The 20,271-nt window shown below is 43.4% G+C and overlaps 1 protein-coding gene across 13 annotated transcripts in view; it reads left to right on the top strand.

The window, feature by feature from the left end:
- Positions 1–20,271, top strand: part of dst (dystonin) — a 637,976-nt gene that overhangs the window by 221,304 nt on the left and 396,401 nt on the right. For 2 of the 13 annotated variants that reach the window (XM_063040073.1, XM_063040063.1), the window contains exon 1: positions 7,505–8,671. The exons of the other annotated variants lie outside the window; for them this stretch is intronic. In XM_063040073.1, coding sequence (XP_062896143.1) covers positions 7,793–8,671 — 879 coding nt within the window. In that variant the 5' untranslated portion in view covers positions 7,505–7,792. Of the gene's footprint in view, positions 1–7,504; positions 8,672–20,271 lie in introns of those variants that run through there. 13 annotated transcript variants of the gene reach the window in all.

The raw sequence follows: 20,271 nt of genomic DNA, 5'->3' as shown, positions 1-20,271 counted from the left end.
GCATCGGGATGGTGCCAGAGATGTACAAATAAAGGTTTGAGTAACTAATTTAATGAAAGGACAAACTGCTGAAAATCTCATTGAAGACCAAAGCCTTTTACTCTTTATCACTGTAGGGTGACTTTCTCCTAGCTGATCTCCCTTTCCATTGATGTACAGGACATATAAGGCTTAGTGTTTGGTATACCGGGGGATTGAATTCCCAAGCCACATGTTCAAAGTTCAAAGGAAATTTATTATCAAAGTAAGTATATGCTACCATATACTACCTTGGGATTCATTTTCTACCAGGCATTTTCAGGGTAAAAATACATTGAATATATGAAAAACATAAAATAAACTGGCAAACAACAAATGTGCAAAACAACCATGCAATTAAAAAATAATACTGAGAACGAGTTGTAAAATGTCCTTGAAAGTAAGTCTGCAGGTGATGAATCAGTTCAGAGTAGTGAAGATTGAAGTTATCCATGGCAATTCAGGTGCCCGATGGTAGTAGGGTAATAACTGTTCCGAAGCTGAGTGGTGTGGGACCCAAGGCTCCTGCACCTCTTGCCCGATGGCAGTAGTGAGAAGAGAGCACAGCCTGGATATGGTGGGGATCTTGGTGATAGATGCTGCTGTCTTGTGGCAGTACTCCATGTAATTGGTGGGGAGGGATTTGCCTGTGATGGACTGGGCCGTGTCCACCACTTTCCATTCCTGGGCATTGCTGTTTCCATACCAGGCTGTGATGCAGCCAGTTAGGATAGTCTCCACTGTGCATCTATAGAACTGGGGAGGGAGCTGGTGATGCATGTTTTTATAGTGGGAATTTGCTAGGATGGATGAGGTGTTTGAGGTTTGAGTGGTGAGAGGTGGAGTGGAGCTTAGATTAGATTAGATTATGAGGACACGCAGTCCTCTTTTATTGTCATTTAGTAATGCACGCATTAAGAAATGATACAATGTTCCTCTAGTGTGATATCACAGAAACACAAGACAGACCAAGACTGAAAAACTAACAAAAACCACATAATTATAACATATAGTTACAACAGGGAAAACAATACCGTAATTTCATAGAAGAGCAGACCATGGGCACGGTAAAAAAAGTCTCAAAGTCTCTTGAAAGTCCCAACATCTCACGCAGACGGTAGAAGGAAGAAAACTCTCCCTGCCATGAGCTTCCAGCGCCGCAAATTTGCCGATGCTGCATCCTGGAAGCACCCGACCACAGTCCGACTCTCAGTCCGTCCGAAAACTTCGAGCCTCCGACCAGCCCTCCAACACCGAGCACCGAGCACCGAGCACCATCTCTGCCGAGCGCTTCGACCCCAGCCCCGGCCTCCAGCAACAGGCAAAGCCGAGGATTTGGGGCCTTCCTTCCGGAGATTCTTGATTGCACAGTAGCTGCGGCAGCGAACCGGGCTTTTCAGAAGTTTCTCCAGATGTTCCTCCGTGCTTCTCATGTCCGTCTCCATCAAATCAGGATTGTGCACGGCCCCTATTTAACAAATACAATATCATTTCACCGGAGAGGCCATGTGCGCTTCACGATCCTTGCTTGAGACATTGGATGAGCTTCACGATCCTTGCTTGAGATGTTCGGTGAGCTTCAAGCCCAGAACTGTCTCAATGTACAAATGAGGGTAGGTTTCTCCTGGGAAACAGGGAGCTGGCCCTGTAGCTGTTGTAATGGTGCTAACTCCCATTGTTAGTCCACATGGGAAGTTCTTGCCATGAACAAAGGCAAAGAGGCAAACAGACTTTGTGAGATCAACTATGACAATGTTTGGAGTTTAGAAGGCTCGTGAATGTTCAGTGAATGTCACTTCTAATCTCAGTCATTCCAGTGAAAGCACTAATTTTCCAGCACAAGTCATCATATTTGGCTAGATCAGTCAGTTTGTGTTGTGAACCAACTTACTGGTGCTTTGTGTTAAGTTTCAGGACATCACAGTATTCTGACAGAAAATTCAGAAGGGAATTAAGTTAAATAAACTGGGGTCCAGTCCAGTCATTTCCTTTGAAGGCTTTCATTTCTTAGATGTACAAACATTTGGATATAGAAAAGAAGCAATTTTGACTGGGTCTGAAGATCATGTGATCGAGGCTACAGGAAGAGACTGAGCCACATTTGGGAAGTTGAGCTGTGTTATTTATTTATGGAATGGTTTAGCTGGCAAAGTGCTGCTGGACAGGATAGCTCATAAGGTTTAGACTGCACTGTGCACAGCTGCACATTGGGCCTGGGTTTCACCTCCAGCCTGGCCTAAGATGTCCTTTCCCGTCAGTAGATTTGCCACATTGCTGCAAGCTGTTGCTAATTATAAGGCAGAACATAAGGTACAGGAGGGGAATTAGTCCATTCAGCCCATCAAGTCTGTTCTGCCATTCCATTATGGCTGATTTATTATCTCTCTCAACCCCATTCTCTTGCCTTCTTCCCACAGCCTTTGACACTCTGACTAATCAAAAACTCAGCAATCTCCACTTTAAATATACCAATGACATGATCTCCACAGTTGTCTGTGGCAATGAATTCCACAAAATAACTACTCTCTGGCAAAAGAAATTCCTCCCTGTCTCTGTTCTAAACAGACAACCCTCTTTTCTGAGGCTGTGCCCTCTGGTCCTAGACTCATCTGCAATAGTAAACATCCTCTCCACATCCACTCTATCTAGGCCTTTCAATATTCAATAGGTTTCAATGAGATACCCTCTCATCCTTCCAGTACAGGCTCAGATCCATCAAGTGATCCTTATATGTTAACCCTTTCATTCACAGAATCTTTCTTGTGAACCTGCTCCAATGCCAGCACATCTTTTCTTTGATAAGGGGCCCAAAACTGCTCACAATGCTCCAAGTGTGGTCTGAGCAATGCCTTAAAAGCTGTAGCTCTTATGTTCTAGTCCTCTCATCACATTTATCATTTATCAAGGTGACTTGATGGAGGTATACTCCTTTTGGGCTCCTTATTTTAGAAAGGATATACTGACATTGGAGAGGTTTCAGAGAAGATTCACGCGAATGATTCCAGGAATGAAAGGGTTACTATATGAGGAATGTCTGGCAGCTCTTGGGCTGTATTCCCTGGAGTTCAGAATGAGGGCGGGGGGATCTCATAGAAACACTCCAAACGTTAACAGGCCTGAACAGATTAGATATGGCAAAGTTATTTCCCATGGTAGGGGAGTCCAGGACAAGAGGGCACGACTTCAGGATTGAAGGATATCCATTTAGAACTGAGATGGGAGAGAAATTACTTTAGTCAGAGGGTGGTAAATCTATGGAATTTGTTGCCTATAGCGGCTGTGGAGTCCAAGTCATTGTGTATATTTAAGACAAAGATAGATAGGTTCTTAATTAGCCAGGATATCAGAGGGTATGGGGTGAGGGCAGAGGAGTGGGGATGACTAGAAGAATTGGATCAGCCCATGATTGAATGAAAATGGCAGAGCAGATTCGATGGGCTGAATGGCCTACTTCTGTTCCTATATCTTATGGTCTTATACAAGTTTTTTTTTTCTCAGGGTGGCAACAGCTAATACAAGAGGACATAATTCTAAGGTGCTTTGAGGAAAGTACAGGTGGGATGTCAGAGGCAGGTTTTTCACACAGTGTGCTAGATGCATAGAATCCACTGCCAAGGTGGTGTTGGAGGCAGATGCATTAGGGACACTTCAGAAATTCTTAGATAGATGCATGGATGAAAGAAAATTGGGGGTGGGGGGCTATGTGGAAGAGGAAAAGTTAGATTTATCTTGAAGTAGACTAAAAAGTTGACACATCACCAGCTGAAAGGACTCAGCGATTCAGGAAAAGCTTCTTCCCCTCTGCCATCTGATTCCTAAATGGACATGAACACCACCTCGATCTTGTTTATATTATTTCTGTTTTGCACTATTTTTAATCTAACTTTGCAATATACATATTTATACTTAATGTAATTGAATTCCTTTTTTCTTTCTATCTTATAATGTGTTACATTGAACTGCTGCTGCTAAGCTAACAAATTTCACGACACATGGGTGATAATAAACCTGATTCTGATTCTGTACTATACTGTACTGTTCTATATTCTTTGTTATATTTCCATCCCAGCGTCACCTTCTGCAGCTCTGCTCATTCAGGGGAACTTGGTTAATGGGAAGAGGAGGAAAGGAATAAGAGGGAGCGTCTTGCTTTCCTAGGAATGAGGCGAGGTAGAGCTTGGCGACATAGGCTATGTCGGTGTTTGTGCCATCAAAGCTCAAAAGTTCAAAGTGAATTTATCATCAAAGTACGTATAGGTCACTATACACAATCTTGAGATTCTTTTTCTCGTGGGTTTACTCTATAAATCCATAAAATAATAACCATTGGTTATCTGTGGGGAAAGAATTGGAATTGGTTTATTATTGTCACATGTACCAGACAGTGAAAAGTTCGTTTTGCATGTTCTTAATACAGATCAATTCATTACCCGTTCATTGAGGTAGAATAAGGTAAACCAATAGCAATGCAGAATAAGGTGCGACAGCTACAGAGAATGTGCAGATGGGTCATAAGGTGCAAGATCATAACAAGGTAGATTGTGGGATCAATAGTTCATCTTATCGTACTAGGGAACCAATCAATAGTGTTTTACCAGCAGCGCGGAGGCTGTCCTTGAGCCTGGTGGCATGTGCTTTCAGGCTTTTGTTTCTTCAGCAAATTGGGATAAAGTGCAAGACCATGAAGAGGTAGATATTAAAGCCAGTAGTCCATCTTATTGTACAGGAGGTCTGTTCAAGAGTCCTTGTACAATGAAAAGTTATTTTGGCTCTGACAGTGGGATAGAAGTTGTCCTTGGACTTGTGGTATGTGCTTTCCACCTTTGTATCTTCAGCCCAATAGGAGTGGGGGAGAAGAGAGAATGTCTGGGAGGGGTGGTGCCTTCGATTATGCTGGCTGCTTTACTGAGACAGCAAGAAGTATAGACAGTGTCCATTTAGGGGAGGCTGGTTCCCATGATGTGTCGAGCTCAGCCCATAACTCTGTGCAGTTTTATACGACCATAGGCAGAGCAATTGCCATACCAAGCCGTGGTGTACCCTTTCTTGGTGTAGCAGTGAAACATGGCATGTTGCAATGGGATGGACAGAAGCAGGAGCAGATGTCAAGCTGTGCCAGTTATGGGCATGGTATCATTGGCTGTGGAATGTCTGTGTCGTGCATTCCCAGGGTCTGACCGTCTCTGGGGCCGGTGATGATCAGTCCTTGTGGTTTTCTACACAATCTCCAGGACACTCCCTGATAACTCTGTTATCAGAGGAGGGAAGGAAGTTAATTGTAGTACTGTACCAGTAAATCAACAAGAAGTAATTCCAAGCAAAAAAAACAGCTACTGGAGGAACTCTTGAGAATCAAACACAAAATGCTTCAAGAATTCAGTAAGTCAGGCAGCATCTATGGTAGGAAATAAACAGTCAGTATTTCAGGCCGAGACCCTTCCTCTCTATAGATACTGCCTCACTTGTTGAGTTGCTGCAACATTTTTCGTGTGTTTGTGTCTCAAGATTTCCAGCATGTGCAGAATCTCTTGTCCTTATGCTGGAGTAACCCAACTGGCTGAACACCATCTGTGGGGAAAAGAAATTGTCGACTATTATGGTTGAGACTGAAAGATTCAACGATTCTGTTTCCCCCAACAAATGCTGCTCAACCTGCTGAGTTTCTCCAGCAGTTTGATTTGTGCCCCAGATTCCAGCCTCCGCTGTCTCCTGTGTCTTGAAGGTGTAGTTTTGGATGTGCTGCTTTCCTGCACAGCCTGTGACAGGAGAGTTCGCCTCAGCTTTCCTGCCATGCTCTCTTCTCGCTGCTACCATTGGGAAGGAAGTTCAGGAGTCTTAGGTCCCACACCACTGTGTTCAGAAACAATTATTATCCTTCAACCATCAGGTTCCTGAACCAGCATGAACATCTTCACCTGTCTCAACACTGAACTGATTCCACAAGGACTTTGCAACTCATGTTCTCAATAGTCATTATTTATTCATTTATTATAATGTTTTATTTCTTTTTTGTATTTGCACAATTTGTTGTCCTTTGTGTATTGGTTGTTTGCCCATCTTTGCAGTTTTGCATTGATTCTATTGTGTTTCTTTGTATTTACTGTGAATGCCTGCAAGAAAAGGAATTTCAGGGTAGTATATGGTGACGTATATGTACTTTGCTAATAAATTTACTTTGAACTTTGATCTTGACAGTCATTCACAGAGGTAGGCCGTATAGATGGAGAATGCAATAAACCTGACATTCAATTGATTGGTGATTACATCCAATGTCAATACAGCTGGGAAGCTTCTCATGATGTAATGCTAATAGAGCTTCTGGAATGTTAATTACATTGTGACCAATGTTTTAAGGAGAATTTCTTAAAACCACATTGATTTCTTTAACTTCCTTCAATTTCTTGACACCCCCCCTTTCTTTTTCCATTCCCTATTCTGGCTCCCCTTTTACCGCTGCTCTTCCCAGCTGCCCATCAGCTCCCCTTGGTGCCCCTCCTCCTTCCCTTTCTCACATGTTCCACAGTTCTCCCCTGTTAGATTTCTACTTCTTCCCTTTACCTCCTCCACCTATCACCTCCCAACTTCTCACTTCATCTCACCCACCGCACCAACCTCTCTCCCTCAGCAGGTCTCACCTATCACCTGCCAGCTTGTACTACTTACCCTTCCCCAACTTTCTTGTTCTTCCCCTTCCTTTCCAGTCCTGATGAAGGGTCTTGGCCTGAAATGTCAACTGTTTATTCTTCTCCATAGATGCTGCCTGACTTGCTCAGTTCCTCCTGTATTTTGTGTGTGTGTTGCTCTGGTTTTCCAGCATCTGCAGAATCTCTTGTGTTTTTGAATTATATTTGAGCACATTTTCCCCCCCAACAGTCAGGATGTTGAATGGAAACTGACAAAAACTTCTCCCATTTCTTGTGTAATTCCCTGTGCCATCTTCACCCTAGTGAGATTGAGTTAGAACAGTTTTTTAAAAATAAAAATAACCAATAATTCAATTGGGACATGTCACTATCTTTCATTATTCCAAATCATTCAGCACTTTCATTTGCAATTTGTCAAGTCACGTACTCAGCACTGTACTCTTTACCCTGGGTCTGAAAACTGTTTAATGATTTCAAAGGTTGCTACAAATTCCTTGAGCTTCACTGACTGTGGCAGACTTTAAGTGGAGTTAGCTGCTGTAGGTTTCTCATTTGCTATGTCATGCGTTGGAGTTTCTGATATGTTTCCAGCGACCTCACTGCATGGGCTCAGTTTAGGGCAGTCCTCCTTACTGTAACCATGGTTAGTTATGGACAGATCAGTCACCAGCCCTTTCTGGGCTAAATGCCACGATTGGCTGCAGGAATGTTTCACATATGCAAAATGGCTGCGCAGTGTGAGTGAGTGAGAGAGAGAGAGAGAGAGTGTGGGAGGGAGAAAGGGGAGGGAGGCAGAGAGAGAAAGGGAGGGAGAAGGGGAGGGAGAGAGAGAGAGACAGAGAGAGAGGGAGAGAAAGGGAGGGCAAAAGGGAGAGAGAGAAAGTGAGAGAGACAGTCACAGTCAGCTGGGAGAGAGAGAGAGAGAGATACAGTCACAGTCAGCTCGGGAGAGATGAAAGGTTGCCAGGAGAGGACAGAGAGGCGAAAGGTAGAAAAGACTGACAAAGTTAGTGTGTAAAGGAAAAGACTAGCGTTATGGATGAGTCAAGACTCTGGGATTTTCTGCTGGTAAATAACGTTTTTGACAAGCTGTTTTTGATCTATCTGATTAACTTAACTTTCTGAAGAAAATGGGAAACACTTGTGGATGTGTGAGAGCCCAGAAAGAGGAATGTACAGTAGATCCTGCAAAGGCTCCCCTGGGCTCTTCTCCTTATCCTCGAAGCAAACGTTATCTGAAGAGGAAGAGGAGAAAAGAGGAGCTGCACTATCCATCTGCTCAGCCAAACGATCCCGGAGAGTGCCCAAAGGCCAGTGCTGGAGTCCCTTCAACAGGAGCCCCCTCAAAGGAGGATTCCAGCAGGGAATCATCAGCCTGTTGTCTGAGTAACGGGAATGATTGTGGCCACGCCAAGGTGGGAGATGGCCACAGAGCAGTATCTGGCGAGCGGAGCGACTTACCAGGCTGTCTCACCATCAGGCTGGGCGATGTGGCGGACTCCTTCTCTCAGCCCATTCCTCGAGGCGGTGCCCCTCACCAGTCCCGGGGTGATGTGGGGTCAGGTGGGGTGAGCTGGGAACATGTGGCTGACGGCAACAACCTCTGTCCAGTGAAGAAGCAGAGAAACACAAAGCAAAGGTCACAGCTCACTGGAGCACTGGATAACCAGCACTGTCCAAATTTTGAGGTTAAGAAGACTGTCAGTTTGAGTGCCATTGCTTGGACTCTCCCAGTCCCGAGTAAATTCAACACTTGGCCCTCCAGAGCTCTGTACTGCACCTGTAACGACACTACAGGTCTAGACCAGAGGTCAGTAAACCCATCTTGTCTGTTACATCATAAGCCAACAATAGCCATCTCTGCATCTTGCACAAGGAGGCAGCAAGAAGGTGATTCCTCTCCCACAGCTCTGAGAAAGCGCCTCTTGACTCCGTCCTGGGAAGTGGCCGGGAATTTGGGAGTACGTCAACGTTCAGATGGAAATGGAGTTGAATCGCAGTCTGATGAGGTAATATGTTATTTTAATGTTACGTTATATAGCCTGGGGTGGCATGGTAGCATAGTGGTAATCGTGACGCTATTACAACTTGGGGTGTCGGAGTTGGGAGATCAATTCTGGTGCCATCTGTAAGGAGTTTGTGCGTTCTCCCCGTGAATGTGTGGGTTTCCTCCCGGTGCTTGGTTTCCTCCCAAAGTCCAAAGCCGTACCAGTTAGTAGCTTAATATGTGATAGTAAAATTGACCTGTGATTAGGCTGGTATTAAATGGCAGGTTGCTGGACAGCACAGCTTGTTGGGATGAAAGGGTCTGTTCCGTGCTGTATCTGCATCTCCGTTTCTAAATGTTATGATATATTTTATCTCTTTACTGAGTTCGTACCATTGCTGCCCCAACTCAACAGATTTGATGGTGCTTCACTCTGTGTCATCTATGGAGCAAAGATTTATATAGTTTCCTCAGTTTGTGTGATTTTATGAGGGATTATGTATAAGACATCATATTTTACCCGTCTGTATATTTCACAGTCCATCAGTCCAGGCCGCACATTATCGTAATGCTATTACGCCACCAGTGGCGTAATAGCATTACGCAGCAGTATGTACATTTTCCCCGTGACTGTGAGGGGTTCCTCTGGGTGCTCCAGTTTCCTCCCACATATCAAAGACATACAGGTTAGTTGGTCATATGGGTGCATATGGGCCCCTTGAGTTGGAAGGACCTGTTCCGGTGCTTACATAGGAACGTAAGAAACAGGAGCAGGAGTCGGCCATCTGGCCCGTCAAGCCAGCTCCGCCATTCAATAAGATCATGGCTGATCTGGCCATGGACTCATCTCCACCTACCTGCCTTTCCCCATAACCCTTAATTCCCCTACTATGCAAAAATCTATCCAACCTTGTCTGAAATACATTTACTGAGGTAGCCTCCACTGCTTCGTTAGGCAGAGAATTCCACAGATTCACCACTCTCTGGTGATCTGTACTTCTTTTCATTTGGCATCAATTCACACCTGTTGCAATGGTTTTGTCACGCGTAGTGTCAGCTTTTCCCTTTTATGTTCTCACACTTACAAATGGAAATTATCTTGATAATTCAACATCAACAATGATGTTCTAAAGCTCTCTAATTTTCCATTTAGTATTGTTTCTCTTGTGAAGCGATGAGAGAACTGAGGTCTGCGGGGAGCAGGCACAGAAGAGGAGTTGAGGCCTGGGCCAAATCAGCCATTACTGTAGAGCAAGGGTTCCCAACCTTTTTTATGCCACGGACCAAAGCCTTTAGGCAAGATGTCCATGGACCCCAGGTTGGGAACCCTTGCTGTAGAGAATGGGGCAGGCTTGAGGGGCCGAGGGGCTGAGTGGACTACTCCTCTTATTTTCTTGTGAGTGCCAACTGTAGCTGAAATCGTAACAGTCCAAATAAGGCAATGACAAAAATATCAAAATCTGAAACAGTGTATATATCTATAGGTCCATAGGTCATAGGAGCAGAATTAGGCTATTTGGCCCATTGAGTCTCCTCCGCTATTCCATTATGGCTGAATTATTATCCCTCTCAACCCATTGTCTTGCCGTCTCCCTGTAACCTTCACGCCCTTACTAATCAAGAACGTATTGAACTCTGTTTTAAATATACCTGAAGACCTGGCCTCCTTTGCTGTCTGTAAATAAATTCCACAGATTCACCACCCTAATTCCTTCTTATCTCTGTTCTAAACTGCACTGTTCTAAATCTTGCTGCAGTTTAAGTTGCGAAATCATTTCTCTTCTTTCCTTTAAAGCATTAATTTAATAAAAGAGAAGTTGCTTCAATGATGACCTTCCTGCAAAAGCCAGGCTGTGGAGTTTTAGCAGGGGCTTCTGGCTAGAGTCAGAATATTGCAGTGTTAGCTAACTTATTAATGTTAACACTGAAATAAAAAGGAGCTTGCTGGTGTTTTTATCGCTCTAGTCAAAGCCTTCAGCTCCGTGGGCCAAGATTAAGCTGTGATATGGTGTGGGCTGAGTTTAGATCTTCAAAAATAATGTGATGGACTGGCATCCTCCAGGGTGCAAAATTCAACGGTTCTCTTTTTATCTTCTGTTTATTTTAAAGCTTTTAAAATTATTGGAAGGCATGTCTGAAGTAAATCTTCAAAAGCTTAAGTGAGATGAAATTCATTTAATAAAATAAAGACTTGATGTGAAAGCGAAGATTTTGATAGTTTACAAGTTCATTGGTGCACTAGCAGAGCTACAGTCCTGTAGCCGTGATCCTCTCCTTGTGCTGTCTCTGTGGAGTTTGCTCGTTCTCTCTATAAACACCTGAGTTTCCCCCAGGCTGCTCCATTTTCCTCCAATATCTCAAAGGTGTGCGGATTAGTAGATTAACTGGCCACCGTGAACTGCCGATACTGTAGTTTGGTGAGGAATTGTTGTGTGCACGTGGCGGGGGGGGGGGCGCGGGGAATGGGTGAGACCACAGCATAGGCTTCTTCTGCTACTGGACATGGAAGGCTGGGTCAGGTGAGGAAGCCCCTCAATTATTGTTGTAGTATACCGCCCAAGGGGCCACATGGGTGGCAGCAGTGCTAGTTGTTTTAAAAAATGTAATAGAACACTTCTTAACTCATTGCCTATGAATGTACAGTTAAAAAGGCATTGCACAGCTTAATTGTTGTGATTTTTTTATTATAAGTAAAATTAATTTTGATATATACAATACTGTGCAAAACGTTTAGATACCCTAAATGTGCCTGAGACTTTTGCACTGTACTGTATCTAATAAGGTTACAGAGAAATCAGTGGGATAACAGGGTTAGTTCTGAAGGCTGACCTAGATGTTTAGTAGTGTGATCACTCGAGTCAAGTATAATATTCTGCTGAAGGGTTTCGGCTCGAAATGTCGACTATACTTTTTTTCCATAGATGCTACCTAGTCTGCTGAGTTCCTCCAGCATTTTGTGTGCGTTGCCTGGATTTCCAGCATCTGGAGATTTTTTTTCTTGTTTATGACATTCTCCCAAGGGGTTATTCCCTTAATTGAGAATGCCTGTGCGTGACTTTGTTTAACATGGGGAGGCTGATGCATGAGCAGTTACCATACGGTCCTTAATGATCGGGGTAAGGGTCATGTGGAATGGAATGCAAAATTACTGAAGACTGCCTTCCTCCGCCTTCACTGCCATTGTGATGTGTCATCGTCTTCTACCAGCTCCACTGCTGAGGTCTTGATTTAATCACTCTTGGTCTGGGACCTCCACCCCTCAACATTACCACCATGGGTGACCCTACCAGGATCTAAACTCCAGATGGCACTACTCTCGGGAATCTCAGGATCTTACAAGCCTCTCCAACACAACAAGGTGATGGTCCTCCGAGAAATGAGCTAGATAAGATGGTTTAAATGGTCTAATTCTCCATCTTAAGGAAATAAGAAAAGGACACTCTTGCGTTTTTCCTTTGTCCTTAAAGCTTCAGGGTAAAGTTGAACAGAGGAATTAGGACAATTTAGAATATATTTTTTAATCTTTTGAAATGAGGGATTACATATTCATGGCAGAAAATTGCATCACCATGTTTGTCAGACAGCTAAGTAATACCACTGTTGATTCTCTGTATGGGTGGGTATATCAGAAAGAGCTTGCTTCCATCTGACATGCTGGTATTTCCAGCATCTGCAGTCTTCTGTATTTCCAGATCTTACTTCATTCTTACTTAATGTATCTGAAATGATGAGGTTTCGGAGAGAATCAGTTTAGAAAGGAAGTTGGTGGCATTGGTAACAACAGGGTGGGAAGGAAGCATGCTAAGGAGGTTCAGTGTTCATTCCATGAGGCTCCTGTACAACCCAGGACATTGGGCAACCCACTCTCCTTCAAGTATAACTCTTGGTGGAACTTGTTCTCAACCAGCCCACTCCTGCTTTGTGTAGACAACAGAGATTGATGGAGGAAGAGGCATATAAAAGTGTTAAGATAATCAAGTTCAATTGTCATTCAACCATACACATGTCTACAGCTAAATGCAACATTGTTCTTTCAGGGCCACTCTGTATATGCAGCCACACACAGCACATATAGTTAAGCGAGCACATGTAATCACAGATCATAGCCTGAGTATTAATGGTGCATGGGATGTTGTTCTGAAGCCACATTTCTGCAAGATAAAGCATTTGGCATTTCCTCATGTCCTGCCAGGCCAGCCACAGATGAAGGCAAAACAGTTTGTTTTCCCGGCAGTGAAGAGTAGAGAACAGAACTAAATGGGAGAGCCAGCCTAATGGCATGGTTTTTGGAGCGTGGGAAGATGCCAGAGCACCCAGAGGAAACCTGAACTTACAGCTGGCATGCTGCAAAGCGTTACGCTATGATTTGTTATTGTCGGAAACAATGAACTAATATACCCTAAATACCTATAGGAGGATTGCAAAGATTCTTGTGTACAAAAATTGTTTAGCTGAAGCTGGATGAAATTGTATGGATCTTAGATATGCAAAATATCAATACTGTGATTGTCGGAATCACTGAGATTTCCATCTGGTCAACAGGTGGTGGCTATGTAAATTCAGTTGTACAACATGCAATCAGTGGCCACTTTACTGGGCACCTCTTGTACTAAATAAAGTGGCCACTGAGTGTACGTTCATGGTCTTCTGTTGCTGTAGCCCATCCACTTCAAGGTTGGTTGTGTTGTGTGTTCAGAGATGCTCTCCTGCATACCACTGTTGTAACATGTGGTTATTTGAGTTACTGTCGCCTTCCTGTCAGCTTGAACCAGTCTGGCTGTTCTCCTCTGACCTCTCTCATTAATGGAGCATTTTCTAGAACTGGAGTTTTTTTTTGTTGTTTTTCGTGCTATTCTCTGTAAATTCTAGAGACTGTGGTATGTGAAAATCCCAGAAGATCAGCAAATCCGAGATACTCAAGCTATCCTGTCTGGCACCAACAATCATTCCACAGTCAAAGTCATTTCTCCCCATTCTGCTGTTTGGTCTGATCAACAACTGAACCTCTTGACCATGTCTGCATGCTTTTATGCATTGAGTTGCTATTACATGATTGCCAGATTACATATTTGCATTCCAAGCAGGTGTGCAGGTTTACATAATAAAGTGGTCACTCAGTGTATTAGTCATTCAGGGAAATACAAAGTTTCACACAATAGCAAAATTTCCCTTCATTTTTTTAATCTGAATATTTTTGTATGATTCCTTCTATAAGTTCTAACTTCTTCAATTCTGCATTCCCCGGAAGTTTTGAATTGCACATTAAGACAGTTAAAGGAATGGAATGCTTCACTTTTCAATCCAAGTCTCTCCTCTTTACATTTTCTTCCTCTTTCTTCACTCTTCCCTCATCTTGTACATACTTATTGGCCACGACTTGCCTTGTCATAACATGCTCCAACCTCTCAAACCATGTCTGTGTGTTGACTTTAAAAATGCTTTTCGAGTTATGTGATCCCTAAAACATGATATTGCTAATGCATGTCTGTCACTTTCTAAACTCTAAGATAAGTTGTGACCTACTTGGAGAGCAGCAAGATTTCTGCAGCTGAAGTTTGTGTTGAGTTAGGAGTTGGTTATTGGAAGAGGGTTTGGAGTTCAGATTACTCTGAGGCCTTATCTTGCTCTATACCATACCATTCATCAGGCCAGCAACTCTTTGAGAACTTGCATATCTCTCAGCTCTGGCCTGTGTGAATTTCTCATTTCTTTGCCTCACCACTGCTGACCATACTAGCTCTCCAAGTCCCTATGCTTGAGAACTTCCAAACTAAACTCTCTGCTCCAGTCTCTGTTCCTTAACATGCACCTGTTTGATCAAACTCTGGTCGTCAATTCTGTTTGGTTTGCTGTCAGATTTTGACTATGTGTTGCACTTTGGAAGGTTTCTCTCATTAAATGTGCAACATTGATGGAAATGATTGAAGTACTTTTTGGCACATTGTCGTGTGAAGTTCATCTGCTCTGAAGTGACTGTCACAAAGACCATGAGAAAATGAATTGGGTAAACGAAGTGTATAGGGTTCTTTTACGATGAGAAACCTTAGGGGCATGTGTCAAACTGATGGTAGGAGCCATCAAAAGTTCGAAGTAAAATATATATATATATATGTTATGATGCACTACCTTGATATTCATTTTCTTGCAGGCATTTACAAAGAAAAAAGAAATAAAATAGAATTTATGGAAAGCTATGCATAAACAGACCAAAATTTGACAAACAACTGATATGTAAAAGAAGACAAACTGAGCAAATAAAAATAAAACTGAGAACAGTAGCTGTGAAGAGTCCTTGAAAGTGAGTTTGTAGGTCGTAGAATCAGTTCAGAGTTGTGCTGATTGAAGTTACACATATTGGTTCAGGAGCCCAATGGTTATAGGGTAATAACTGTTTCTGAACCTGGTGGTGTGGAACCTAAGGCATCTGTACCTCCTGCCTAATGGTAGTAGCGGGAAGAGGACATGGCCTGGACGGTGGGGGTCTTTGATGATGGATGCTGCTTTCTTGTGGACCGCTCCATGTAAATGCACTCAATAGTAGGGAGGGCTTTGCCTGTGATGGATTGCGCTGTACCACCTTTACAGTAGCCTTTTCCATGCCAGGCCATAATGCAACCGGTTAAGATACCCTTCACTGTGCATCTATAGAAGTTTGTCAAAGTTTTTCGTGACATGCCAAATCTACGCAAACATCTAAGAAAGTAGAGGCACTATTGTGCCTTCCTTGTGTCTGGGTGTCAGCTGGACAGCTTGCTATTTACTGCCAGGGTGATGCTGCCTGTGCACACCCTATCAATCAATTCAGAGCCGTTAAGAGTAGGGCCGAGAGTCTGATAGGTCTTTGCCCTGGATTTGGTTTTCTTCCTGCTTAAACATGGTTGAGCCTCCCTCTACTTTCCACCTGATTGTCGGAGTTCTGACCTTGATATACCATCAGATGGATGGGAGAGGTGTGAGGGAGTGCTTTCAATGTATTTCGATCTCAGTAGCTTTATTTTATATGACCTCAAACCTCTTTCCGCCCTATGAATGACTTGAAGAGTGAGGACACGTGTATCGAATGTGACGGCCATTGTGTGCACTTCTAACAGCAGCCCAATCAATGCCCAGTGACGTCCAGTAATAAATATTGGCCCAAGCACCAGAAAGAATTCTCCTGAACTTAACTGAATGTGCCTTGGTGTTTCTTTTTATATCTACCGAAGTTCCGGGTAGATATAAAAATAAATAGCATGGGTAGAGAGGCCTACATGGCTGACATTTGCTGCCTGTGATGTGTTATTGGATTAAGGTTGCTGTACTTGGTATGTTATGTCAAGCAGTGTGTGCTGGTTCTCAGCTCTCATCACCAACAACAGTGTTCCTCAAGAACACTGAAGCACTCCTTAACCATAGTTTTGGATTAGGGTGTGGAATTGAAATTTTTCTTGTATTTTCTTTGTAGTTTAAATTCCCTGTGCTTATTTATAATTTTAACATAATCACCTATGTACAGTATGTGTAGTTGTTTAGTGAATTTTCTGGTCATTGTAGTACAGGACAGCTGAGTCTGCATTTTCTCAAAGCTTCAGAGGTTTTTCTGCAGCAGATTTCTTAGGGTACATGTTCTTCATGGGATGTGTTTTTAAACCTAGTCAGTGCAAGTTATCACCGTTTTTTATTGTAAATGCTTTCATTAATTACCTCTACACCAATTGCACCTTACCCATCACATCTTGCTGCTCCATATCCAATATTAAACCACCTACATCTCCCAAAACTACCACCCCTTCATCGCAATTATCTTCCAAATGACTCTTCCTCCTACCCTAGCCCTCCTCCAAATCACTATTTGATCATGACATCTCTGGTGCCTCCCCACCCCCGTCACTTTTATTGTTTACAGTTTCCTGAGTCACTGAACTCATACTCCCATGGACATCTGATTACTATGCACCTCTATCAACTTTGATAGCTAGGGGGCCCTCCAATTCCTTGAACAGAGGCCTGATGAGATCCCCTCCACAACCACACTCTGCCTGGCAGAGCTTTTGCTCTTATTAAATAACACCACTTCTTTTGGCCCACCTAGTACCTCTGCAGTGGCAGAAGATTGCAGAAGAAAAGTCAGTTCTGTTCAGCAAAACCCCTTGGACCTTGTGTATGGTAGAATGCAGATTCTTCCTTTAATGAGCCCGTCACTTTTGTGCCTGAAGCAAACAACAGCCGTGGTTCAGATTGCTCTACTTTAGACTGCACAGAACGAATTTCTGTTACCTTCCCACACGGCTTATTCCTCTCTTTCGCTTTCCTGTGCTTTTTTACGTTCTTGTCTGGCCTTGTGACCAGAATTACATGTTATTAATCTCCCTGCAGTAATTTTTGGCTTAGCCTCGACTTACTACTTGACTAGTTTAAAGATTGTTCCCAACCTTTCTACTTAGTTTCCCTTTGGATTTTGGAAGGAAATTTTGGTTTATATGAAACAAATAGATCTGCCAGAGTGTGGCCATTGAATATTAGTGACCTGGAGCACTACAGCACAGAATCAGGTCGTTCGTCCGTGCTGGCCAGTTCTTCTGCCTTGTTCCATTTACCTGGAATTAAATCCCATTACCATTAATCAGCCTATTTTCCCACTTCCTCACTGCCCACTACACCCCCAATATTGATGTCATCCATGAATTTACCACATTATTATTTAGTCATTTATCTAGCTGATAAACAACAATGGACCCAACAATGGCACTCCACTATTCACAGGCCTCCAGCCAGAGAGATAACCATCTACCACCATTCTCTGTCTTCTCTCACTAAGGCAACGATGAATCTATTTGACTACTTCATTCTGAATGTCAAATCACTTGACCTTCTGGACCAACCTCCCGTGTGGGACTTTGTCAAAGGCCTTGATAAAGCTGGGCCTGATTGTGCGTGGAAACTTCTTTCAGATTAGATTAGATTAGTTTTATTTGTCACACGTACATGGAGGCTTCAAAACATACATTTGTATCAAATCAAATCAACAGCCTGGGGGCAGCCTGCAAGTGGCACTGACTTGGCATGTCCGCAACTTATTGCCCGTAACGCTAACTGCATGTCTTTGGAATGCAGGAGGAAATGGGACCACCTGAGAGGAAACCCAGATGGTCATTGGCAGAACATACAAACTGGAATTGAGCCTCGATCGCTACTTGCTGTGCTACCCTGCTGCCTCTAAGTCTAGATGCTGGAAATCTGAAGTAAGAACACAAAATGTGGGAGACATTCAATAGGTCATGCTGCATCTGTGGAAGGAGAAATAGAAGTAAAATTTCAAGTCAAAGGCCTTCGTCAAAACTGGCCTGTTGAGTGTTTTCCACATTTCCTGTTCCTCCTTCCATCTCATAAAACTGTTCCTGGCTTCCCTGGGAAAGAGTTGCTATATTAACGTACAGGTGATGTGGGACTCTTCCCACAATAATATGGAAACCCTCAATGCTTTGACTGATTGGACAACTGGCAGACCTCTTTAATTGTCACAGCAAAAAACTCCAAGTCTTTGATTCTCATAGAGAGATATAGAGCACGGAAACAGGCCTTTCAGCCCACTGAGTCTGTGCTGACCCTCAATCACCCATTTACACTAATGCCACATTAATCCCACTCTTGCTATTCTGCCCACATTCTCTTTACCTCTTCACCCCGCACAACCCCCCCAGATATCATTTCTCTCCTACATGATAGGAAAATTTACTGTGGCGACTTATCCCCTCAACCCATTGGTCTAAAGGAAACTGGAGCATGCGGAGGAAATGCATGCAGCCACAGAGAATGCCTCTGTGAAGTAGCAGCTCTGCTAGTTTTAGAGAGGGTGTGGAGGAGATTTATGAGGATGCTACCTGGATTAGAGAGTACTGTATATCTTATGAGAATATTTTGAGTGAAATAGAACTTTTCACTTTGGAACAAAAGAGAATGAGAGACAATTTGATAGAGGCATACAAGATGATAAAAGCCATGAATCGAGTGGACAACCAGAGACTTTTTCCCAGGGAAAAAAATGTCTAATACCAGGGGGCATAGTTTTACAGTGATTGGAAGAAAGTATAGGTGGAATGTCAGAGGTAAGTCCTGTACACAGTGTGTGCTTCGTGCATGGAATGCCCTGTTAGGGGTGATGGTGGAGGCAGATACATTAAAGGCGTTTTAGAAATTCTTAGATAGGCACATGGATGATAGAAGGGTGGAGAGCTATGTGGGAGAGAAGGGTCAGATTGATCTCCGGGTATGTTAAATGATTGGTGCAACTTTGTGGGTCAGAAGGCCTGTACTGTGCTGTAGTAGTCTATGTTCTGTGTTCTACTAGCTGTGCCACTGTGGCACCATGTGATGTGACTGGCGAAGCTGTGCTTAGATTGCATAATGCTTGCTGGCTGAGAATAATGGCACACTAAGGAGCCTTGGCCTGACTCTGTGGATGACAAGAGTTGCTTTGACATTGTTGAAGGCTCCTCTATAGTGGTAAGCAAGGGGGAAAAGATCTATCTCTGCTGGAAATGCAGCTTGCCAGCTTGTGTAAGCATTTTGCTTCCTGCCTCCTGAGAAGCAGCATTATCAACATTTGCAGTTGAGAAGAAGTTCATTCAGTCTGTGTATGAGACCCCCCCCCCCACCCCCCAAGAGTTAAGCGGGTCAAATTTAATTTGGCAGTTGGAAAAAACAATGAGTTTTGAATGCTGATGGTATTGAGGCTGCCTGGTAGTGCAGTGGTTCGTGTGATGCTACTACAGCTCCAGCGACCTGGGTTCAATCCCACCGCTGTCTGTCAGGAGTTTGTCTGTGCTCCTGGTGAAGGTGTGGGTTTCTTCCAGGCAGTCCCATTTCCTCCCATCTTCCAAAGATGTATGGATTAGTAGCTGTAACTGGGTGGCTTGAGCTCTGGGTTGGAGGGGCCCGTTACCATGCTGTATCTATAAATAAAATGTAAAAGAGTATTTAGAGTGATTGGAATACTTACAGAGACTGGGTTGAGATGATTCACCTGCCAGCTTGTTCTCCTTCCCCTCCCACCTTATAGGACAAAATTGCACCCACCAGGATGACCAGCAGTGCATGAGGGAATCAAAAAGGGTAGCAATTACAGTACTCAAAGTGTTACAGCTCAATGCACGGAGTATAAGAAATACAGTGGGTGATCTTGTTGCTCTATTGCAGATTGTCAGGTATGATGTTGTGGCCATCACCGAGTCATGGCTGAAGGATGGTTGCAGTTGGGAGCTGAATGTCCAAGGTCACACGTTGTATCAGAGGGATAGGAAGGTGGTCAGAGTTGGTGGCAGGGCTCTGCTGATAAAGAATGGCATCAAATCAGTAGAAAGGTGTGACATAGGATTGGAAGATGTTGAATCATTGTGGGCTGAGTTAAGAAACTGCAAGGGTAAAAGGACACTGATGTCATTTATATACAGGCCTCCCAACAGTAGCCTGGATGTGGACCACAGATTACAACAGGAAATAGAAAAGCCGTGTCTAAAGGGTAATGTTATGTTAGTCACAGAAGATTTCAGCATGCAGGTCGATTGGGAAAATCAGGTCTGTAAATAGATTTCCAGAGAGTGAGTTTGTTGAATGCCTGTGAATTGGCTTTTTAGAACAGTTAGG

This window comes from Mobula hypostoma, chromosome 2, assembly GCF_963921235.1.
Source record: "Mobula hypostoma chromosome 2, sMobHyp1.1, whole genome shotgun sequence".
Lineage (NCBI taxonomy): Eukaryota > Metazoa > Chordata > Chondrichthyes > Myliobatiformes > Myliobatidae > Mobula > Mobula hypostoma.
The sequence above is the reverse complement of the archived record's forward strand: the minus strand, read 5'-3'. Positions and strand labels throughout refer to the sequence as shown.